The sequence below is a fragment of the Hermetia illucens genome, chromosome 3 (genome assembly GCF_905115235.1).
Source record: "Hermetia illucens chromosome 3, iHerIll2.2.curated.20191125, whole genome shotgun sequence".
Lineage (NCBI taxonomy): Eukaryota > Metazoa > Arthropoda > Insecta > Diptera > Stratiomyidae > Hermetia > Hermetia illucens.
Genome location: NC_051851.1, coordinates 100,200,103 through 100,226,538, shown reverse-complemented (window position 1 = coordinate 100,226,538; position 26,436 = coordinate 100,200,103). Strand labels below are relative to the sequence as shown.

At 39.2% G+C, this 26,436-nt stretch overlaps 1 protein-coding gene across 1 annotated transcript in view; it reads left to right on the top strand.

The window, feature by feature from the left end:
- The window catches only part of LOC119653118, a 155,754-nt gene extending 129,960 nt beyond the window's left edge, over positions 1-25,794 (top strand). The window contains exons 8-10 of the mRNA XM_038057642.1: positions 24,658-24,780; positions 24,837-25,206; positions 25,309-25,794. Coding sequence (XP_037913570.1) covers positions 24,658-24,780; positions 24,837-25,206; positions 25,309-25,519 — 704 coding nt within the window. The 3' untranslated portion in view covers positions 25,520-25,794. The remainder of the gene's footprint in view (positions 1-24,657; positions 24,781-24,836; positions 25,207-25,308) is intronic.
- The last annotated feature ends 642 nt before the right edge of the window (positions 25,795-26,436 follow it).

The following is a 26,436-nucleotide window of genomic DNA, read 5'->3' as shown; positions in this document are numbered from 1 at the left end:
GGCGCAAAACCGGGATGTCTGGAGTTCCTTATTAAGGCAGGCCTAGACCGGATACCGGTTGTTGCGCCGTTGATGATGATGATGACTCATCAGACTATCAAATGTTTCTCCATTTTTCGATCTCGCAACTTAAATGGGTTTTGACGAACTTTGAGGAACTTTTCTCGGACTTCGAGCTTTCAAATTATTCTCTCTTATTCTACGGCGAACAGCCATAGCTGTCACATCACATTCATCTTTTAGCTATGTTGCCGTCATGAAAAGCTTCCACAAAGGAGACGTTGCTCGCTTCCTACCTTGACTTTCGGGCTTACTTTCGAATTTGAGTGCATTTGCAATCATTTTCGCTGGAGACTGCAAAGAACGCTGGATTTCCTGTTAGTTTTTCCTTCCTTAATCATGTTTTTTATAATTTCCCTTTTCTCCGGAATGCAGTTGTTTATACGCCCCACTATTGTAATACTAACAATATCTTTTTATTCAAAACTAATCAAAATCAATAAAACATTCTTATTTTTTCATTAAAAATACATTTTGTGGTCAAAATATAAATTTAAACCCTTAGCACTCTATTATTTTCTTTGCCCGGGAAATCAAACGCAACCCATTAAAATGAAATTTCTTAAGAACCGGTTTATTGTTTGCTTACACTTTTCAGCTGTGTAGAAAGTAGACACTTAATATACATAGATCCTGTACAATTGGAAACAAACATAAATACTTAGTAGTAAAAATATTACAATTAAAATTAACGTCAAGCTTACACTTCAACTTGATATATTCTTTTATGTAGGCAGTAAAGTAGAAGTGGGTGGAAATGCGTTAGATCAATTTAGATTAGTACATTAATATGTACGCATCTGCATTCGGTGATAGGCAATGTCTGCTATTTAGGGTGAATGGAAAATACACATTTATACACGAAGCACTGAATTTCCGGTATCCCGAATTATTTATTGTCATTATCACACCTTGTCCCAGCAGCGTTTTCATATTCTGCAGTCAACTGGGTCTGAATATATCCTTCAAGGACACACGTAGGTTAAAGCGCCGTTAATGTTCTGTGTTTTAATTAAACGTGGACACACGAGCAACCATCAAATAATCATTGGCGGCTGCTTTCAACGCTTGTTTTGTAGAGCATATTCAGAAGACAATCCATAAAAGTACTTTAGATAATGATGTAACCAATGCGGTTACACGTTCGCTGCTAAGAAAACAAAACCTGCTATGAGGGCTTTATTGATTCATTGTTATTATAGCATAAGACCGTAAACCACCATCATAAGTCGACCGGAGTAAGATGTCACAGCCAACCTTGGCATTCAGATCACATACAATGACCACAATGCCACCAGTAAGTAGCCTTTCCTAGACTGCGTGAAATGACTCCCATTAGAAGTTTCTGTTAGTGCATAATTCTTCAGCCTACAGAAGAACCTCGCAATCAGCATCATGTCTGAAATCTGGTTCGAACGCTATGGAGATTCCACGATCACTTTTAAGGCTTTGTATAAAACAAAACCTTATTAAAATCGATTTACTGTCTGTCTGCCCTTCCTTCGGTCACATGCACTTTTCTCAAAAGCGGTCTTTAATGCTGGCCTCAGTTCTAACATTTAATGCAAATGAGCGGGGACTGAAAAGGGTTCTTTTTAGCTGACCCATTCTTAGAACCTACCCAACCGAAAAATCTAAAAAAAAGATCACGAAGCTGGCTACTCTCCGAAACACCTCCCGTATTGATATCAGTTCAAATAAAGTTAATAATGGCATATTACAATCATTTGTAGTAATTAACTGTAAAACCATGAAATGAAAATGAATGCAATAATATAGGCTATAATATAAGGGATGATCGTACCAAACTCGTATTGTTGCTAACAAAGTTATAATATGTCAAAATTATCGCTTTAATGTAAATTTTGAAACTTTGAGTGTCAATGTCATGCTAAAGTGAGTATCGTAACATAATACATGCATATATATTACGTTTTAGGTACAAATGGAGTAAATGGCCTCTAAAATATTTTTATATAAGAAATACACAAAACCTTTCATAGCTGAAGCGTCCACTTTTCGGTTCTCGACTTGTTATAAAGTTAGCTCCTCGTTTAAAAGCTTTTATAAAACAAATCAAAATCGGAATATTGACAGTCTGGATATTCTTGTTATCATCGTCATCAACGGCGCAACAACCGGTATCCGGTCTAAGTCTGCCTTAATAAGGAACTCCAGACATCCCCCCTTATAGACTTTCCGAGCTGGATCGTTCTCATCCATACGGATTATGTGACCCGCCCACCGTAACCTATTGAGCCGCATTTTATCCACAACCTGACGGTCATAGTATCCCTCATAGATTTCGTCGTTATGTAGACTATGGAATCGTCCATCCTCATGTAATGGGCCAACAATTCTTCGGGGGACTCTCGAACGTGGCCAAGAGTTCGCAATTCTTTTTGCTAAGAACCCAAGTCTCCAAGGAATACATGAGGACTGGCAAAATCATTGTCTTGTACAGTAAAAGCTTTGACCCTATGGTGAGATGTTTCGGGCGGAACAGTTTTTGTAATCTGAAATAGGCTCTGTTGGCTGCGAACAACCGTGCGTGGATTTCATCTGGTGTTATCGGTTGTGATTTTCGACCCTAGATGAGATAAATTATAAACGGTCTCAAAGTTGTTGTCTCCCATCTTTTTTCTTCTCGTTTGGCCGGTGCAGTTTGATGTTATTCTTTTTATGGCCAATAGATATCTTAGAAAGAGACTGATGCGCTTCTTAGTAGTAGATCATGGTTATTCCTATTTTAGAAAAGCTCCGTGTATATAAGCGTCGGTCGAACTACTCTGGGCACAAGCTCCCCATATATGTAAAAGGTGGAATGTATATTTTTCTAACAGAATATGGTCGTGTGGGGTATCAAATGAAAGGGGTTAGTAAGTACTTTTCAAAACTTGTTGAAACATAGAGGAGTGGAGGCAAAAATGTGACGTTCTCAGAACCTATCCAACTTCTGAAAAAATCACAATGGTGTTGATGGCGTCAAAATAGAGTCCATGGGGATAAATAAATTAAATAATAGTATATTGCCACTTTTAAAAATTTAGATGGAAACCCATTGAAGGTTGAAAAAATGCAACCATTATTAACAAAGTGATAGGCGGTGAAAATTGTGTATTTCACGTCTATTTATCGCACTCAAGGACGTGCATACCGTTGTCATTATATAAAGTGAACACATATGAACGGCGGAGGTGGAGTTTGGAAATCCACATATCAAGGAATATTTTGAATTGATGGTATATATGAATGAGAAAACGTGAATAAGAAATTTCTTACACAAGATTAACACAAAACCTGTATACCTGAAGTGCTCAGTTTCGGATATTTCGATTCGTTTTAGATCAGAATGACAACAAAGAAACTTAAGAAGAGGAAGTTAGTAAATAATAACAATAAAAACAAGAAATAAAGAAAATAAACCAAAATAATAACAGTAAAAGATAATGGAGGTATGCATGAATGCATTGAAACTTTGAATGAATTCATCTGATTATTTGAATACTCATTGGCACAATGAGTGAATGCCGGTTCGTTTCATTGCATGAGTTCACTCCAAACATGAGTAGACATTTTCATTAATCATGCAAATCATGCATGTCTAAAAGATAATAATAAAAATCGTTCATATTGCAAATACGGTACACAGCTTTACTTTGAATTTGACTACTTTTTTTTAAATAAGTCTAGTACCTTCCTCCTGCCAAACTCATCATCACCAACGGCGCAACAACCGGTATCCGGTCTAGGCCTGCCTTAATAAGGAACTCCAGACATCCTGGTTTTGCGCCGAGGTCCACCAATTCGATATCCCTAAAAGCTGTCTGGCGTCCTGACCTACGCCATCGCTCCATCTTAGGCAGGTTTTACCTCGTCTTCTTTTTCTGCCATAGATATTGCCCTTATAGACTTTCCGAGTGGGATCATCCTCATCCATACGGATTAAGTGACCCTCCCAACGTAGCCTATACTCCAAACTATACTCGAAAAAAGAACGAATCACTACGAAAGTGTTTCCTTCGTTTCTTTCCGCGAAGCGGCTTCCAAGTAAGTCCATAACAAAAGACCTCGTGGCATCAGCTGTTTTCGCCCGTGACAAATGCTAAACAAGTCGGGAAACCGGAAGCTAGACGCTTCAGGTATGAAAGGTTTTGTGTATTTCTTTTGCAGGGTGCGGCAGCATAACTTCCTTTTTCAAAACTGAATAAAAACCATTGTATGTGTATGTAATGTAGGTACATCTAAAGTTTTTATTTAAATTGTTTAGAAGATCAAATCTGTTAGGTGACGTCCCCCATTCTCCATACATTGCGTAAACCGATTTCTAGCGTTTGTGTCCCCCAAATCCAAATTTTCTAGCCGTGGTGAAAAAAAATTCTGTAGCATGTTTACATACCGGTCCGAATTCACTGTCACTGTAACCTCATTTTCCTCAAAAAACCAGGGACCAATAATTCCAGCTGAGGAAATTGCACACCACACTGTGACTTTGGGTGAATGCAAAGGCTTTTGATGCAATTCTCGAGGGTTGGTGTCAGCCCAGTAGCGCATGTTTTGTTTGTTAACTGACCCACACAAATGAAAATGGGCTTCATCGCTAAAAAAAACAAAAGCACCCTCGGGAACGACATCAAGAAGAAGCTCACACGCGTTTATCCGAGAATTGAAGTCACGTTCAGAAAGTTCCTGCACTATCGCCATCTTATAGGGATGAAAATGAAGATCATCACGAAGAATTCTTCTCACAAAACGATCTGCTCTTGGACTATCCAAGGGCAGATGCGTGTTTGCGCGCAGAACGCCGTGGCGATCGCAACATTGACGCTCTCACTGCTTCAATGTTCTCAGGTGATCTAACGGGCCGAGGAACTCCAGTTCTTCCTTTTGTTGCACTTGCAGTTTGGCTGAATGTAGTGACCCATGTAGCAATTGATTTGCGGTCTGGGACGGGGGCCAACGGGGCTAAACTAAAGCGATTCCGAAATGCACGCTGTGTTGCAATAACCGAACATCCGCTTGAAAAGTAAACCTCAACGGCAAAGGCACGCTCCTCACTATTGCAACGCATGATGGCGACTGAACCGTGTCGGGACCAAACTTCACAGTATCCCCTCTTGAACGGGACCACTAGCGCTCCGCTATGACATCAACTAACTGAGTGGCACGCATTTTAAAAAATGAAGTTATGCTGCCGCACCCTGTATAAAGAGATTTGAGTGTGCATTTGTCCCATTAGCATGTAGCACGTAAAATATGCATCAATTATGTGAAAATTTACACTTTCAAGGTACAGGTATCGGTATTGAAGGTTTATCGGAGCCTAGGCATTATATACTGGCAACCTTCTGATTTTTTTCAAATTTTTCGGTTGGGTAGTTTCTGAGAATGGATTCGTTAAAGAAATAATCACTTTAAACCCCCCGCACTAACCGCCTTTCCGACAAATGTCAAAACTAAGACCGGCTTCGAAAATTACTAATCGAGACCTTTAATTTGATACCTCACATGACTACACTTGATGAAAAAAAACACCCCCCTTTTGCAGTATGGGGACCCCCCTTAAATTCAATGTAAAAGGATGTAACTCGCCATATGCGTGAGCGTTCACAGTTCCCACTTTTTTCTCAAATTTGGTGTCAATCGCTACAACCGTCTCCGAGAAAAATGCGTGTGACGGACAGACAGAGGACCCTTGACTTGATCTACGTTTTTTCAAGGTGTACAAACCTCCAGGTTGAATTTGAATTCCAATAAATGTTAGCGCATGTTATGTCACTTTTTAAGGTTTTGTGTAAACACAAAACCTTATTAAAATCGGTTTACTATCTGTATGTCTGTCTGTCCGTCACACGCATTTTCCTCGGAGACGGTTACAGCGATTTAAACCAAATTTGGTAGAAAGGGGGAAACTGTGAACGCTCACGCATATAGTGAGTTACATCCTGTTACGACGAATTTAAGGGGGGGTTCCCATACATGCAAAAGGGGGGTGTATATTTTTTTTCCTCAAACATAGTCATGTGGGGTATCAAATTAAAGGCCTCGGTTAGTACTTTTCGAAGCCGGTCTCAGTTTTAATATTGGTGGAAAAGGTGGGGAGAGCAGGGGGTTGAAAGTGGCCATTTTTTTAACGAACCCATTTTCAGAAACTGCTTAACCGGAAAATCTGGAAAACATCATGGGGCTGCGACTATATAGTGCCTAGGCTCCGAAATACCTTCCATGCCGATACCTGTTCAAATAAAGTAAATAATAGTACATTACTATAATTTTTAGTTATTGACAGGAAAACCCCCCTTAAGTTCACCCTATAATCACAGAATTTTGCAGCAATGTAGGCTACAGCGTAGAGCATGATCCTGCCTGAATTTGATGAAAATCGCATTATTACTAACAAAGTTATACTAGGTTAAAACTGTCGCTTCTCTGCAAATTCAAGACTATGAATGTCAATATCACTTGAAAGTGGACATTTTCACATAATATATGCATATTTTACGTGCTACATACTAATGAGACAAATGCACACTCAAATCTCTTTATAAAAGAAATACACAAAACCTTACATACTTCCCCGACTTGTTTGAAAATGACGCTGGTGTTGCTATTTTTGCGACTTTGGCCGATTATTTCGTGTTTCCACCCCTTTTAGCGTTTTGCAACAAATCGAAATGAGTACTTCCGTTCTTTTTTACATCTCGTTCCGAGTTTGTTGTCCTTTGAGTTTTAAGGTAATGCTACTTGTAATGGTGTATCAAATTTGCTCTCTTCGTGAATTTTTCTGATAGCCCCGAAGCTGCTGTACAAGGCTCCGAAGAGCCAGTGGTGAAAATAACATTTTCAATAGCCTGGTGCACCTGAATTTGCATGATTCAATCATTTTCCCCTCAAACAGGGCGGAGATTATTGGTCAGTATCTTCAGACGATGCTTCTTAGTTTTGGCTTTTGTTTGATCGGGATAGACCACAATTTGGTATAACTCCCCTTTGAAAGTGTGAACAACGTCAACGGTCGACTTCTCCTCCATGATGATGAACAAATGTATAGGTGGAAAGAACACTTGATCACGGTTCTTAACCTCCTCTTGTCGATGAAATGGCTAGCCACCGTAACAGGGGATATGCACTCTTCCATCAAGAGAAAGAGAAATCATTTCGAACATCAATGTACTCGAACGAAGTAAATTCGCTAGGCTTGATGGTCTCCTCGCAGAGTTATTTATCACTGCACCTGCAATCTGCTATTTCCACCCGTACGGAAATCTTGGGAATCTGAGACCTTTCCCACCGTGGAAGAAGGGAATGATCGTCAAGAACCCAGAGAAGGGGACCCATTTTGGATGTGAAAATTAGAGGGGTATCTGTGTGCTCCCTGCGGTTGCAAAGACAATAGCTAAAATAATCCTGAAACCCATCAAAGATCTTTCCTTTTGGAATAGTGCGGAGTCTGCTGGGGTTGTATCCTATCACCAATATTATTTCTTCGTGTTATCGGTAAGGTTCTTTATGCTGCTCTGTCCGGAAGACGTGGAGGAGCTCAACGGATAATGACATCTTTCCTCGAACACCTTGACTACGCTGATGACATTTATTTGTTCTCTCACCGGGTAATGGACCTTGACCAAATAGTTCCAGCAAGAGAGGCAAGTAGAGTTGTACTGACGATAAACACCAACAGAACCAAGGTTCTCAGTCCCCCCTATCTGCATTAATGGACAGAGCATTGAATGCGTCAATCAATTTGTACATCTAGGAAGCGTGGTTTCTGCGACGGTGGCACCGAGCTGGATGTTCACCGAGGCATTAACCGCACTAAATCCGATTTTGCTACCGAGTCTAAAATCTGGAAATGCAGTTATCTCAACACCAAGATCATGTTGAGACTCTGAAGTGCTAATATTCTGTCTGTGTTTCTACATGGGGGTAGCACACGGAAAGTGAACTCCACTGGTACCCAAACCTCCAAGCTTTCGTCTATACGTCTTTGCGGCGGGTCATCAGAATTCGCTGGTCTGACACTTTTTCAAACGAAGAAGTTTGTCGGCCATAGGCCTGACACTCATTCTCGCGGTGATCGGAGGACGGAAGTGGAAAGTGTCCGACGGGTGGGTCGATTCTTGTTTAATCGCATACAGCTTAGCATTTTTATGGCTGCTCCTGAAGTTTCGAATATAATCGGATGATTTTTCTGAACGTTTTTTTCAAATTGAAGTTTGAAAGAGGCATCTCGGAATGATACCCTCCGGCCTTTGCAGACCAAAGCTATAGGACATTGATTTATTCAATTCTCATTGCAAATATTAACTCTTCAAAAGTCATCCAGACCAGGACGACGTCAATTTTTCCGGAAGATTGCACACTCATATCCACAAATCGTAACGCTAAGAATGAGAGCATTCAAGGATTTGGGGTTCGGTTCAAAGTAGCCTAGAATTCTCAATATATCTATACAAAAGGCAGGAAATCAATTCTCAATGGTACCGACGTGAATAATGCCGCCTTTATTATTCCACGTTCTTGCGTCTTATGGAAATATCCTTCGAATTGCTTTCGCAAGGTGAACTTTCGCCTGGGTTGTTGGAATCAGGCTGGTTAAAGCTTATCTTGAGTCTTATTTACATATCTGCCCAAAAAATTCCCAGGAAATACTTTTCTTAATCTACGTCTGCTTTTGAAAAAAAGTTCTCAAGGACGACCCTTTAAACCACTCTTCCATTAATTCCAATGTTGACTCTTCATGTTTGCTCGAAAATAGAATTCTTGTCATTTGCCGCTTCTACATTCAATGACGATCGTACCTTGTCACTTGCTACGAATCTTTTTTACTTTTTTCACAATTTTTCTTTTAGAAATAAAAACTGTCCAAGTGAACTAAACACCTTATGATTTCTTTAAAATGAATACCTGGGAGGGAATCAGATTCTTTGTAGTAACTTCTATAAATCGGGTCGAATATTTTTTACATCCAATATTCAAGTACCACTAACAACTGCTATAAATGTTCGTTCACCTCTATCCTCTTGCAGTAGATAGATTGTATCTATGGAGACGTTTCGATTTTTCATCACTTAGACTATCGGAATCAGTATATCGGTATCTCACCGAAGGGAACAAAGGAGAGAAGGAGAATAAGGGTGTATCCGAATCTCATCGAAAGGGTGAAAATTTACGCTAAAAGAGAAATAGCAAACCGAGCGAAGTGAAAAGAAGGATGCAGCAAAAGCATCGCCATCTAAATAAGGATTGAGTTTGTCCCGGAACAGAACAGGAAGCTGTGAAAGGGTACATACCATATTTGATGGTGATGAGATGGAGGAAGTAAAATTAGAGCGAAGTGAAACGAGATGTGGTAGAAGCCAAAAACTCTATTCCATTGTGATTTTAGATTTACCGGAGGTCTTGCCTTTTTTACTGCCACATATCTCACTTTACTCCTCATATAAAAAGTAGGCTTGGGAAGGTAACAATTGAAGGATCCCATTTCGCTACCTGCTGGAAATGTGTTGCTTTCTATGGGGTAATCAGACCCCGACTTCAATGATGCAAATACATAATTGATACGAATTGAGGTTGACCTACTGAAATTCTGAAAATGAATATGTGGGCTTGTGTTTATAAATATTTAAACAAATTGGAAAAATAGGTCTAAAAGTGCATTTTTTCCTAGGATTTCCATATTGAGATATTGTGTGAGAAGCTTTGGAGCGATTCAGAACTGCCACGTTTTCAACTAGTATTGCCACTAATAAGTGGAAATTGATTAGTTGATTTGATTCTTGCAAACACACTGGAATCTTGAGCTTTTTTAATATCGAGGTTCTAATAGTTCACAAAATAATTTGAGTTGAGACATTTAAGTTGGACCATGTGTTCCATATGTGTACGTACTTTCTATGTGTAATGCAACCATGGCTGAAATTGTTTCATTTTAAAGGTTTTTAGTAAAACACAATCACATTCAAATTGGTTTATTTTCTTACTGTTACACTGAATTGATTCAAAAATGATTGCACTTGAACTTATAATCACCATATATGAATATGACCATGTGGGACATCAAATAAATGGAGCCGATGTGTGTTTTCTGAAACAGAAAGAGAGAAGGGATCAAAAATTGCAGCTTGAAACGCACGATCTACTTGATGCTAATTGTACTTCAACCTGATGATTGTAATCTGGGTTCAGGTACTTCATCGCCAACTCTTATGATTCTTGGAAAACAAACTAATCCTCCCTGAATCTAAAATGACTCTGTTTCTCTCATAGCTAACTCTATTAAAAGTCTTCTTAGTCCATTCACAGAATATCCCTATAAGCAGGCTTTTCCTATTTCCCACATAATGATCGCCGGTTGAATTGAATTCGTCTCCCCTTGATCCCGCTTTTTAGGGCTACCTTGCTCCAGAAATCGAAGTATCCTGTGAAAGAACTTATTTATTTAGACCCTCCCTTTTTGAGAAAAATCCCTTTCGCTTTTTCGGAGTTTGCAAGGGTCCCGTTGGCTCGCCTACAATTTCCCTATTCTTCTTCTGCATCCTTTAATTTTCTCTCCACTTTTTCGTATAACTTGATATATATTTTCACTATTAGAGAGTTCGAAAGCCCACTGTCGAGTATATTGAACGCTGTTGCCGCATTATCGACTTCCCTAGCTTTGACTTTTCCACCCAAACAGGGGTCTTGTCGTCTTCTTTAGTTCCGTTGGTGGTCGAGCTCTGTCAATGGCTTAAATAGGTGGGGATTCCAAAGTCACTGAACTTTACACGAAAAGCTTCAGATCCCTCGCGAATTTTTCACAACATGGATGCTCACTTGCCGCGTTCTTCTTTTGTTGGATTCATTACTGAAACTACCAAATTCCCAGGGCTTCAATAATGCAGTTTATGGAGAACCATGACTATTTCTGCTATACTGCCTAACCCAAAATTTGTAGAGATCCTATAGTTACAGGGTGCCAATGTTAGTATTATTATTACCATGTTAGCTAAGTAGGTATTGAAAGTTATTCACTGATGGAGCAATCGTGCGTTCAAAGTTCCTCGCATAAGAAAGTCACAAAAATCTTCGTATCTTCAGCAAACAACTTTTGATTTCCACCTTGTGACGAGACAAATACACATGGCTCAATATTTTGAGATCAAAACGTCGTTGAAAGTTTCTCTGTCTGTCTGTTTCCCCTCTCTTATGTTTTCTTCGGAGGTAGGAACCTTTGAAAAGCATTGTGTTACCAACATTCCATAATTGATAATTTTGGGACAATAAAAAAAAAGGTTGTGCTGAAAAGCATTGTGTTACCAACATTCCATAATTGATAATTTTGGGACAATAAAAAAAAAAGGTTGTGCTGCAGGTTTTGCCAGACTTCGTTACAGATACCGTAGTATGGGAACCCGTCAGTACAAACCTGTGCAGCTGTCCGCGATATCCTCTATGTCCTGTGACAAACTAGATGAGGTTGTAGTTAATTTTGCGATTTCAGTATTCGAACTTTGATGCTGGAAATCAGCCAGTAAGCCAAACAATCCCTTGCAGATGGTTCCCATCATTGCTACCACTTATTAGTGGTTTCACCCTTTCGGTGTTCTGTACATGCCGATCAGACAAACTGGGCTTTTAAAATGTCCTTATAATTATTATTACAAATCCCGTGTTTACCTCATTTTCCGGGACGGTCTTGACAATATACCCTTAAAACCTTAGGCGCTAAACTGACTGCATGTCTGCCCGTCAAACGCATGTCTATCAAACGATAGAACGCGCCAACACGACATTTTGTCAGCAGGAATGTTACGCATTAAATGGGAGAAAACCTGTTCTTCTTCATCCTAAATGTTGGTTCATATTTTTTGTAAAGAATCATACCACCATTTTATAATGATCATTTTTTTTGCTAGAATTATTATTTTTTGCATTTGAATTCCCACAAATGTGAAAAGTATCGTTTTGAAAAGGCACATATTTTGAAGCCTAGATTTTATCTAAGCGCACGACCCTGATTTTGTTTCGGATTTTTGGGTTGGGTAGTTTCCGAAAATGAGTCCTGTCTCATTTTAATTGTGTATGTTTTCACTCCCTACTCATGCACTTTACAATTCATGTCAAAACTAATATCAGTTTCGGAAAGCACTAACTGAGACCTTTAATTTACCTCACACGGCTATATCCGGTGAAAAAATTTTTAATTCCCTCTTTGCTTACATGGGGAGTCCCCTTGAAACTCCACGTGAATTTATGTCACTCACTGTAATGCATGGGATTTTATAGTTCCCATCTTCCAAACATGGTATCAACTCTGGGAGTAAATGATTTAAGGAGTGGGAAATTGTGATATTTAATTACCCCACCTTTGATAATTTTATTTATTTTATAAAATGCCTAACAATTGGTCGGCTTCCTCTAAACTCAAGAATCCATTTTCATTTGAATAATTCCAAATTTTATTTATTTATAGTTTCTGAACAGTGCAATTGGGAAAAGTGTACTTTGCTTGCACGTTGTTGTTGTTTTCGCAACGCAGTTCAAATATAGCGACGGGATCATGATGTTGCTGGGTGCATGCCCGAGCCTTCGTTCGTTTCTGGACGAGGCAGTCATTTTTGTAGATTTTGCCTTCGCTGTGCCTCCGTTGAATGTTGAAATTCAAAACCGGGGTCGGCGGAATTAGGAGCAAGCTGGTTCGAGAGCAGCTAATCAGCTGGACCGGGGGAGGTCGTTTTTTGTCTTCGGGGATTGAGAATAGAGGAGCAGCTGGTGCGCGTAATTTTTCTAGGTCGTGTACTTTTCTAGTTGATACGTTTGCTTTTACTGGTAATCAGGTCATACATTCCTTCCTTTTTTCCGTGAATAATTCCCTAAGAACAAAAGTGGATTTGTATTTAGATCCCCTCCTATTGCCGGCATTGATGATAACCTCCTTGGATCTATCTGCTGAAGGTATTTAAAAATAACATACATGCCGGAAATGCGGAAAAAAACAAACATTGCCTATTACCGTACGCTGTTATTACAAATAGATTTAACGTACCACCCCATATAGGCATACCTTGACTTATCACGTTAATTGGTTCCATGAAAGTGCGTTATAAGTCGAAAATATGATAAGTCGAAGCGTAAAAAATACATGCTCGTATGCATAGAGTAAAGAAGAGTAAAATACTTCGTTAATCGTCGCTTGTTGCTTATGAAGTACCAAAATTGACATTTCGCAACTACCACCTATTAAGAATCAATTCAAAATATGTACGCAAATGTAAACGTTTTTAGTTTATACTATCAAAATAAAGAAAATTTATTAGAAAATATTATAAAAATATACATATATATAAATATGAATATTTATGAGTCACTCCTCACCACTTGATAACATATCACTATGAATTCCTGCTGAGGTTTGCATTGAGAAGCTGTCCCAGATGTTGACGGTTTGAAAAATTTAGTTAAAGTTGTCTGATTTGCTTTAAGCTTTCTCGATTTGTACAATTCTCGATCACATTCCACACTTTTACTTATTGAAAAGGACATCGTCTGCCTTCTTTCATTGTCTCGATCATCCTCCAACGACTTCTCAATGTGTTACAAAAAGTTAGAATTTTTTTGGTTGGAAACTCTCCTCTCTCCCTCGTCTAAATTCTGTTGTACCAATTCTTTATCATTTGTTACAATGTTCAATAATTCTTCGTTTGAAAGTGGCACTTCAGGAGTATTATCTACGTCAAATATATCCTCTTCGTCGATTTCGTCAAAGCCTATAGTTTTCGCAATATCAAGAATTTCTCCGTTGATTTCTGAATCGCTGTCGATATCAATGACAGAAGGAGATTCAACCGCTTCTGGCAAGATTTCACGCCACGCTTGGCGCCGCTAGTTACCTCTTCCCAAGAAGCTTCGATATTTTCAACAGCCTTGAGAATATCGAAATTTTTCCAGATTTCTTTAATTGATAATTGTCTATCTTTATCCGGTGCTATTATATCGTCTAAACGTTCCACCAAATGCTTGAAAGTTCGACGCAGATAGTATGTTTTCAAGGTAGCAATTACACTTTAGTCCATGGTTTGCAGCAGGCAAGTGGTATTTGGCGGTGGGAAGACCACTTTCACATTTTCATCGCTTTGGTTGAGAGTCGCAGGATGTCCGGGAGCATTATCGACTAATAGCAAATCCTTGTGCGATAAGTTGTTCTTCCTACAGTCTTCTTTGACTCCTGGACAAAATTCATTTCTAAACTATTCAGTGAATACCGCCAAAGTTACCCAAGCCTATTATGGCAGTGTGGTTTTCGAAATATTTTTCGAGGCACTTGGATTTTCCGAATGGTACACCAGGAGAAGTTTCAGTTTGAAATTACCAGCGGCATCTCCGCCCAAACCAAATGTAACCCTGTCTGTGGAGACTTTATACCTGGAGTTACAGCTTCTTCCTTGGTAATAAATATACGTGATGGTAGACGCTTCCAGTAAAGTCCTGTCTGATCGACATTAAAAACTTGTCTGGGGCTGTAACCGCCTTGATACTTTTAAGCAATTTTTTTCGTTTCTTCATAATCAGCACTAGCCGCTTCTCCAGCCAATTTTAAATTATGCAGATCAAATTTTGATTTGAACTTGGCGAACCATCCGCGGCTTGCATTAAATTCGAAGGCTTCGTTTTAACTTCTGATGGTATTGAACGAACTCTTCGCCTTTTCTTGGATGACTGCAGTTGAAATTGGCATGTTTCTCTCCAGGCATACAGCAATTTTTCCGTCTTCTCTAATACAAAGGGTCGGTGTTTTGTTTTTATGGTACTTCCTGGTGAAGAAATAAATGCCCGCCTTAACATGCCCGCGAGTTTTTTCCGCATTCCTTTTTATTTGTCTGATAACATATACCTTCAATCCTAAGGAAATAGCAATTTGCGCGGGTCTCTCTCCTTCGTCCAAACGTTTAATTATTTCCATTTTTGTTTTAAATTAATAACTTGCCTGCTGTATCCTTGATCCATACTGCTAACTATATAGATTTTTGATGCTTTTTCTGTTAAACACAATTTTGTCGCTTATGAAGGCCAGTTTAAAAAGAGTTTTGGTCGTTAATTTCTTACTCGAAAGCAAACCAATCTTTAGTATTGAGTTCTACTACCAACATTCAATTAAAACTAATGGCGCTTCTTTTATTTATGTGTCAGATAATTATGTTCAATATTTGCCACGCCCGATCCTATCAGGCTTTATTTGAACATATTGCTCACATGTAACGGATCCTTATCCAGCGTTATCTGAAAGGGTAATTACCTAACTCGCTCTCAATGTTTATCTAAGAATAATCTTCTAATATCCTTCCGTTTCCATGTAAATTTGCAGAATAAACCAAAATAATTTGTTCAGATGGTTCCATTTGTTCAAAACCATCGAAGTTTGTTCACGTGCACCAACTTCTTCCCTTTCAACAAATATGTTAATTCGTAACTAAAGATCCGGAAAACAAGCAATCAATAAAGCACATTCACGCCTCTCAAATACTTTTAACAAGGGAGAACACCGACCGCTTGTGTGAACATTCAGAGCTGTATTCAATGCATATGCCCATACGGCGAAAGTAATTACCAAGAAATACTTTAACTTTATCTAAGCGGACTGACTCGGGCAATAGAAGTGTGTGGAATTAAAAATATGTATCCACATAGTGCTAAAAATTGTGTGATAAGTCGAACGAATTAACGTGTTAAGCATGCTCCTTAATTTTTCGACTTATAACAATAAGTCAAAACTGATATAAATCGAAGTGTGATAAGTCGTGGTATACCTGTATTTCTACTTTACACCGTGCTCAAAAGATTGCACTTGCACGTAAATTAAATGCCACTGGTACTGACATACACACATGTCCATTTTATTATACACTACCCGCAACCTTTACTAACACATACATGCCCATGTCTGTCTCGAGTACTTCCTACTGATATATAAACAACTAAAAAAACACTATACGGTGATGACGTCATACACGTCTTAGAGTGCAATAAATTCAGGTGAAAAGCAAAATCTGCACCTCCTATAACTTTGTTAATACACTTCCGTTTAGCATATATGGGGAGCTTTCCCTTAATCCCAACACAAAATCATGCCCCTCGCTGCATGTGAAGGTGTCCCTTCAGACCACATATTCTCACCAAATTTCAGAGCAATCGGCTTACCTGCTTCTGAGTGTATCGGGTGTGGCAGATAGACAGACAGATAGAGATTCTTATGTTTTTTTACGTTTCTTCCTTTATTTTATTCATGATTTAATATTTCGTTATTTATTTTTTACAGAATAATTATTCCTTTTTGGGTTCTATTGTACTACTACCTTACAATTCAAGAATTAATTATGAAGAAATGAAATCAAATTTGAGGACTCCCTTTTCCCTTCCGTCTCTGTAACCCACCGCCTCTCCAATAGAATGAACTGTAGATGCCAAAGCAGGGCCGGTACCTCTAATGCCGCGCTTCACCATACATCTGAGGCAGAGGAGGATAAATATTGATTGAGGATGCGATTTTTCGTGAACCCTCCCTTCGAACGCAGTATTCAGGTCTGGAATTTTACAGCTCCACCCGCGCGGTCGAGTCATTTCTTGATTTCCTTGCGGGTATAGTTCGTACATTGGTCACTCGGTTGGCTTCCTTGATCCGGTGCTGACCCACACATTAGAAAGTACACATGCATTTTTGTATAGTCTCACGTCACGAATTACTCAAAGAACGCCCACATTCCCGAGCCTGGTTATCATAGAGGCATGTCGACGAAGCATTTCACTGGAACAATATTTACGAGCGGACCTTCACCGTCAATTTCGCCGTATTTTTAGGTTTCGGGGATAGGTCTCTTTCTCCGGTCACTTAGAATGGGTTTTTGACCATCGCAATCCCATTCAGCCATTACAATTTCATATAAATTAGTTGTAGCATAAGTTAAGATATGAATAATAGAAAGTCGACACCCCTTTAGAGTGACACATTAAATTCCCATATATATGGTCAACTTACTCTTGTCCTAAAACCTCTCTGAAAGCAATAAATGAGTGACTTTGGATGGAGAATTCGATCTGTTATGTCAAAGTTAAGCGTTGTAGAAGTGATTAGTAATTAGGATCTAAACATAAAAATATATTTAACTGCTCGAATTGGGGGTAAATAATGTGGACTTTTTTTCAAAATCATCTTAAAAAAAATTATAAATGTCTTCTTTTATTGTTTGTGATTTCTTCCAAACATTTGAGGTGGACATTAAACATCTCAGCATGTCAGTGACAGAATTCCTATATTCCCGTTTCGTGAAATTCATAACGCTTGAGCTATGAATTATACACGATATCCAACTGGATTTGCATAAAAAGCGAAGTCCATTAGGCTTAAAAGGGATCACCATTCCATTCGCTTGCCTTCGCTTGGATGTTGCCTTCGATAGTTTTCGAATGCAATCTCGCCTCTCGTCATCATAACATGTGTTCCAAATAGAAATCAAATCAATTCAGTCAGGAATATATTGGAGTTGGAGTTCTCCGCGGAGCTATCCATCACTGACTCTGAAGATTCTGCAGAATTGTTATCTCCAATTATTGGGAATTCCTGGAAATCCGAGACCTATCCATACAGTCGAATGAGGGAATGAGGTCAAATGGTGGCAATAGCTAAAATAATCCTGGAACCCATCAAAGAGCATCTCGAAAGCTTGATCAGTATTGACCACAACAACACTCTGCGGATTATTTTGGAACAGTGTGTGAAGTTCAGATGTTCGGTTTCGGCAACGTTAGTGGAGTGCTCTACATTGGAGGCGCAATCCAAAGGAACCAAAAGTTAAAAGCAGAGTGACTTAAAACGGCCCTAAATGCGGCGTGCTAAATCTCAGAGCGATTTAAAATTTAAAATGGAGTCTGGCAGGGCTTCGTCTTATAATTGTGATTATCGGTGATGTTCTTCGTTCGCTAGAGGAAGTAGAAGGATTTAATGTACTATGCCATCTATTTTTAAACACCTCGGATTTGCTGATAACATCTACTTGTTCATTCACGATGACATCCTGGCTTTGCGCTGATATCCACCAAATCGATAACCCCAAAAGCTGTTTCGCATCCTGGCTTACGCCATTGCTCCATATGAGGCACAGTCTGCCACGTCTTCTTTTTCTATCTTAGATATTACCCTTATAGACTTTCCGGACTGGATCATGTTCACCTAAACGGAGTGAGTGACCCGCCCATTGCAACCTATCGAGCCGGATTTTAGCCATAACCAGACGACCGTAGTATCGAAAAAAGATTTCGTTGTTATATATCATATATATGCTCCTTCCTTAGGGAGCCAAAAATCCTCTGGAGGATTCTTCTCTCGAACGCGACTAAGAGTTTGCAACTTTTTTTGCTGCCAACCCAAGCCTCCGAAGAATACATAAGGACTAGCAAGATCATTGTTTTGTAGACCCTTAACGCTCTGGGGCAACGTTTCGAGCGGAACAGTTTTTGTAAGCTGAAATGGCCACCACAACCGCTCACAAATTTCATCATCGTACTATAGCTTTTATCGATTACAATTTTCGAAAATTATTAATGGTTCCAGAATTGTATTTTTGGCTGGAATGAAATCTTTTCGACATGGGCTGATGATGTTCAGGGTGTATGGTGTTATCCTGCCAGGAGAAATCTTATAGATAGTACCCAGCAACGTGATAGCTTTATAATTGTTACACTGCTTGATATTCCTCTTTCTGTGTTTGAAACAGATGCCTCGTTGCCGGTCATCAGGCGTTCATTTGGAATCACAACCTTGGCCACCAATTAATGAGCCAACATATTTAACCAGTTGGGCTGTAATTCTATCTGCTCCTGTGGTTCCTAAGCAGATGGTTTGCACGGACTCTTTATGCTTGATGGCGGCAGCATTTGTCCGCCATCTACAGTTGACTGAACCTCCAACTTGCCGATATTCTGGTAGCAAAGGAGTTCATCAAGGTATTCAACTCATCTCTCTAATAGCTACCCATCCATTTCTCTCTTATAGGTATTACGAATGACCTTGCTATGGATGGCTTCAAAATTCACTCTAATCTAATTGTGAGAGAAGATTGGACGTGATGTTGTTATTCGAGCTTGGCACACCATGCCAACAAGGCAATGGTCCGAGTCTTGTAATGAACCTATTTGGGTAAGATGGGTAAGGTCCTTTGAGCGCTTTGATCCCTCACGCTTCATTACTACAAAATCAACGTGTCTATTCCGATGCGTGGGTTCACACCGGATTTCAATATAGACAATAATAGGGAATTCGCGACGGCCTATTGAATAACAACCAGAACGCGAACTAAAATTGAAAAATAAAAAAAACTGCTCGACCGCGCGCATGGAGTCGTAAGTCTCCGGACCCGAGTGCCGCGATCAAGGAGGGGAAGATCCACGACGGCTTCTTGAATGAAGCGCGGCCCCTGAGGCTCCCACCCTTACTTGACATCCTCAGGCCAGTTTGTCTTTTGAGGATGTCCCTGTACAGGTTCTGCGGGATCAAGGATCAAAACTTAATTGGAAATCATAATGTAATTATTCCAAAAAAAAACAATTCCAATATAAAAAAAAATAACCAAAAATCAGAGAGGGAAAAAACAAATTAAATCAAAAATTAAATCAAAATTGAAAATCATTATAGAAAGAAGTCGGAATACCGGAAGCCAGCGCTTCGGGTATAAAGGTTTTATGTTCACCTTATGTAAGAAATTTCAACGCACATTTTTCTATCCGTATAAAGCTACAAATCCAACATAATCCCTCATATTTTTTCAAACTACGAAACATACGCACATATTACAGCCATAGATATTACGCTCACTCTAAACAAACAAACTGCCTATTTCCCAATACTGTACACATATATCCACGTATATAAATTGATCGTACCCATATTTACTTTGTGCACAAAAGCGTTCATATGTACATATATAGTAGGTATATTAAATACCGCTGGTTTAATGTGCAAATATCTGAATTAGATACTACCCGCACACTTCATTAGCACGCATATATTATTTACTTACATACATACATGTCTGTTTGAAGTAATTGTGACTAAAAAACCAAAACAAAATAATTCTTTCCGACCCAATTCATAAGATTAATTGAAATGTAATGATGACGTCATACAGGTTGTAGAGTACACGAAATTTTAAAAAAATGGCAAAGTTTCACACCCTACAACTTTATTAATAATAGTTTGATTTTCTTCAAAGTTAACCAACTTGTGCAGTATGGTCTTCAATATACCCATGCCAAATTTTATAATTCTGGGATGAACATAAGGGTGGTTGTCGGGAAATTTTCTAAAATGTGGAAATATACTATTATTAACTTTATTTGTGCAGATATCGGAACCGGATATATTTTGAGGCCTAGATTTCATAGAGATGCACCACTGTGATTTTTTTTAGATTTTTTGGTTGGATAGGTACTGAGAACGAGACCTGTTTCACTTTTTGGGGGTCACATTTTGAACCCCCACTCCCCTATGTTTCACCTAATATCAAATATGGAACCAATTTCGAAAAGTACTAATTAAGCCCTTTAATTTGATACCCCACATGCCCACATTTTATGAAAAAAAATTTTGCACCTTCCATTCACATGTATAGGGACACAATGCTTGATATAGTTCTCCTTTTCTTTTTTATAATAAAAAGGAAAATCTCTTTGGGTTCGATTACTTCACTGCTGTATGTGAGGATTTTCCCGATCGGGCTGCAAATCCGGCTAGATGGATGGTTTTCTCGTCTCGAACCCCAAAAGACAAAGGGTTCGCGCCGTTCATCGTCACTATTGATTTCTATTCACTATTTTGAGGTAGTCCTGAAGGTTTTTTTTTCGTCTTGAACCTCAAAAGACAAAGGTTCGCGCCGTTCACCTTAACCGCTCCATTCACTTTTTACCTTTTCAATTCCTTCGTTATGAGAATGAGTCATTGATTTAAATGTAACAAATTCCCCTCAAAGTCACCATCCAAAATAAACGTTAAAACTAAAACCAACACTATATTAGTCGAAAAAACGAGGACTTTCGATTAATGGGCTGCTATATTTGATAACCAGGATGAGGACCGTCTTTCCGTTCAATACTCCCATTCAGCTTCTACCTTTTCATCCACCTCTCAACCCAGCACCGCTTCACTTGTCGCTACATTGCCTTAAACTCTGTCTAGTAAATGTTGCGGCAACATGCGCATGCGCCTGCGGATGCGGCAAATCATTCGCCTCTGTTAAGATTAATTCACCCGGATGCATTCAATAATGTGCAATCTGCGGCGAACATTAGGGTAATTGCACATTATTAAATGTATTATTTAAACAAATTAATTAAGAAAGAGCCGAATGAGATTCCGCTCCCGTCACGCAGCCACGGTCACTACAGTCTATATTGTTCGCCTATACGTTCTCTGCGGCCGCCTATAACACCACAGCCAGGGTAAAACTGCGCACACCATGTGAGAATTTGGTATCCCGACGAAATTGATAGGAGTCACTGGGCTGACTCTGACCAATATGCGAGGCCCAGATAAAAGCAGCAGGATCACTCTCGAGACATTCAACATCAATAACGATCTTAGACAAGGGGATGCCCTATCATGCATCCTCTTTAACCTGGCCCTGGAAGAAGTGATTCGAGATGTAGGTGTTAATGCATGAGACACCATTCCCTTCAAGTCCACCCAACTACTGGCCTACGCTGACGATGTTGATATTATGGCACGAACAACCCGAAATGTACAGTCTACTTTCATCCAAATCGAACAGTTGGCACGATATGTCGGGCTACACATTAATGAAGGCAAGACTGGGCCAAAAACCAAAGAACGAACAACATCGAATCGCACCGTTCAAACGAAAGCAATAAAAATAATAGACTACAACTAGGTAGTTGTTTAGCATATGCGGGGTCCTAAGTCCACATCCACATGATGGTGGACCGGACTAAATGAGGAGCAACTTACTCCCACGTTTTCTAGTCCATGGATCCTTAGTTTGGAGCATAGCACCCCAAGCATTAAAAATCCAAAAATCAAAAAAATGACTGACGGTTTCGTCCAGAGTCCACCTGTTGGCACTTTCGGTCACGCTGCTCCCAAGGCAGAGGTGAGGCAGCAACTGATGAGTTGCCTCTGCTCTGGACGAAACCGTCAGTCATTTTTTGATTTTTTGATTTTTTATAGACTACAACTTTGCGACCGTTGAAAATTTCTCCAACTAGCGTCGAAAATCACAACCGATAACAGCTTTGACGATGAAACTGGCGCATGGTTGTTGGCTGCCAACAGAGTCGATTTCATCTTAAAATAACTATTTTGCTCGAAATATCTCACTATAGGGTCAAAGCTCTTACTGTGTGAGACTATGATCTTGCCAGTCCGTATGCATTCCTCTGAGACCTGGGTTCTGAGCAAGAAAAATTGTGAAACCGTAGCCGCGTTCGAGGTAATTCCAACAAACGTTCCATGTAAAACTGCTGGTTGAATAATCCGCACTCCAATCTGTTGTTGTTGAATTCGTCTAGTCGGATAGTTCTTTCATGGCTTCGTAAAGTGTGGTTTCCCGTGTAGGACTGTCCGCCCTATCTGAACTCCAACCTGGAGGACTCTTCCAACCAAAAACGGAACAAATTGTACGAACTAATTTGTTCCGTTTTTGGTTGGAAGAGTCGCCTTTATCTTTCTTTGTGTGCAACTTTTCATTAAGAAAGAAATGTTAGCAACTACCACGTGGAGGTGGAAATCGGGTTTGGTAGTAAAGCTTTTGGTGTTGGTTCAACAAACGTTTCCCAGGCCTTATGCTCTCTCGTGAGTACCACGTTTCGCCCTGGGAACTATACCACACTGTTTTTGTATCTCTATTAAGCAAAGTAATGAGTTTTGTATCACGGCGTACGTATCGCTACTACACTCCCGAAATTAGGCATTAGCAAGGTGGTCACCAAATTTGTCAATCAACTCCCTGAGGCGTCTGAGTGCCACTGAGGTCACGCTGACTCATCCTTTTTTCCTCAAATGACTTCCCTGCTGCTGTGTTCATTTAGAGCAACCTTTAGGATATCTTGATCAAAAGTTCTTGCTAACCAAAGTAATCCATGTTGAATGTTATTGCTGACAAAAGTGAGGTCCACTATTGAGCTCATTCTTCAAAAAGGAGGAGAATGTCGCACTTATTCAATGCGGTATACTGCTTTATTGTCTTGTGGCGGAATGAATGTCAACGTTTTAAGTCAACGTCTCTCTCTGTGGGACGAAAATCGAACACATCGTCAATGGCATTTGGGGATTGAATCCTAGGCTCTGACCCTAGGCCCGTAACATTACCTAATACATTCTAACTATCTTTAATATTTACACACGAACTATAGAAGGGGTTGTTGCCTGCGAGTGAAGCAGAGAAAGAGTAATTCCACCATTACACCATAATTTGACTCATTTATACCCGCCAAAAACGGAAAAATATGTTATTCGCTTTCTTTTTCCAGGAAATAGAAATTGCGTTGGCGTGAATCTCAAATTTAAATGCAATTATAAAGCGTGTTGATACCTCCTTTCCCTATTAGCGGTATTTACGTGGTATTTCTTGAGATGATTCTAAAAAGCGTAGGTTTTTCTTCAAATTTCTTAATTAGAAATTCGGGAGCTGCGGCTACCTCTGGGTAAACATATAGATATCCTCCAAATGTAATGAGTACCCAATTTCAATGAAAATTTATAATCACATACAACATCAAAGATTTCACTAAACCAAACACGATATCTATGCAAATCAATCACAAACATTCGCGTGAATACAATTTCGCTTGGACTCGCAATGTACTCTCCTTATTATTATCAACTCTACTTTCGCTAATGAATAAAAATTACGTTAGCAGTAAGACATGCTACCTTATTCACCGTAAATTTCCATGATGCAATATATCTTAAACCCTTTTAAAGCCATGTGAATTGTATCTCAAGCTTCCCATGACCTTCCTGTAATTTATTGGTATACAAACATGTACCCCAACTGTTTAGATAGAATCTCTTCCTGTCGAGCTTATACGAAAAGTGATTAAAGCTTGCCTGAAGATAAGGCAGGGAGTGGAAACTTTTTAAATAATGGTTTTATGACGGCTCGCGTTATTTTAGATCCTCCTTTAGCAGCAGGAGAACTCTCTGCGGAGGCCAGAAATATGTACTTGAAATTAAAAATTCAAGAGGCCTGGAAGGTGCGCGACTAATGTTGATATCTACGCGAAATTGAAAATTAAGATGTTTTACATCACTTCTCTGGAGAGTTGCCCTAGTTAAGATATTCTTCAGGCTGGTGCTCATAAAGAAGACTAGTGAACTTTTATATGCTAGTAAATTTTCAAAGGTACCATGATATCATACTCGCTCTTTAATTACCGTCACGGTGAAAATTGCTGAATTTTATGAAACTGGTTGAATGTTAGGTTTGCGGGTTGATAGTTTGTAAGTTAATATCTTTTCAAAATACATACATTTGTTATCCCTCATACCTTACTAACTAACAAAACACAAAAAGTACAAAGTGTGATTGACAGTTTACTCTCAAATTATTTAAGGTATCTCATCGGTATCTGGCTTCAACCACCCGAGCGAAACAGTCAGCGACCTAGATTTCCGGGACGACTCATATAACTTGGAGCAGGATAACAAGTTTGATGGATACATGTATCCGCAAGCAGGTGTGTAAAGTGAATTAGGCTTCCAATGCAACTTGTAATCATCATTTCGTTTTCAGAGTCATCGAACAATAAATTTGTTACGCAGATGTATGATTCTGCTACAGCATACAACAATAACCCCTTATCGCGATTTGGAATGGGTGATCAGAAACTCACGCACGTGAACTCCGGAACAAAGGGTTCTGACACGATGTCCATCAACAAAAGCAACTTTGAAAATTTCCTGGATATACCGGCATCATCCCTCCTTTTAACAAATTACGACCCATTCTATAGTCCATTGCTGTCGAGGTTGGATGCTGTGTTCCAGCAGTTGGGATTGCAAAAAGATAACGAAGTCTGTCGCAAGAAGCTAGTGTGCTTTATGTACTCGAATCCTGCTAAATATGCCCCTTATAGTAATTTAGTTTCGGCACAACTAAGCAGGTAACTATATTCGTAAAATGGAAAACTCATTTCAGTGAACACAAATATTACTTCCTTTTCTGGGGAGCATACCATTACATATATAATGATAATGTTTTTCAGGGAGTTAAATGAACTTCGGAAGCCCACCATTGACAATCCAGATATCCTGCGCTTCTTCCAGTACATGAAGGCGGCTAAGGATGGGCAAGATGGGTTGAATTGCGACAAACTTTACAATGATTGTACGAATTTGAAGGACACGGAAAACCCAGTTATGTTAACAACATACCACGATATCAACAAATTAGTACAAGCACGGAAATTTCGGTGAATGCTGTTGAAGGGATCTAGTTTAAATTGATAATGGTCCAGTGTTTATTGTATTTATTTATTTATTTATTTATTTAATATTTATCTTTGTATTGAAGACTGCCAAATAGGGTCCAATGTTTATTGTTTAATTCAAATGAAAGGCGTGTTTGCTTAAAGTACTTTCAAAGTCTTGTAAATAAGAAGGTGCTAAGAAGCTCATATGTAAGAGGAAGCGTGAACTGTATATAATACCAAGAGTAGTTGTAGATGGTAAAGCAATAATAATTTATTTAAAAAATGGAAAAGTTGTTATCATTTTTCATTATGATTAATACTAAACTATCTCAAGGCCGACAACTTTGTCCACCACTTGTGTCACTTTTATGTAGTCAAAAAGCGACAACCAAAAAACACAATCGACCATAAAAAATTGAGTAAACTTTCGTCCGCTATGGAGACAAAGCTATGGGGTTACAGCGCCACATATTTAATGTTAATCAAATATTATACCCCCGCTGAACGAGAAAGAAATCTTCTCTACTTTTACTTCGGGTTTGGAATACTTGGTTGCAGCATCAAAATTATCTCTGATATATGATCATAGTGGCGGTGGTAATGGCCGGAACGGGAGTGACGAATCATAGGAGTAAATGAAAAAGCAACTTCGATCAGTTTTTGATTAAAGAATTGTATAATAATAATCGTTGGCTTGATTCAAGATCATAACGGTACACTACAGGATTATAGTACCCTAAAGGAGGCAATGTTGTCAGCATTGTGCTCAGAAAAGAAGAAGAAGGAAGAAAGAATTGCATGGTTTCGATAATATTCTATCTGCACCAATACGCCATTGCAGCCGGTTCCTGACAATCAGATTTACTTCACCCTATTATTTTTCGAGGAGCGGTTCTAGAGTGACCCATTGGATAGCCTTTT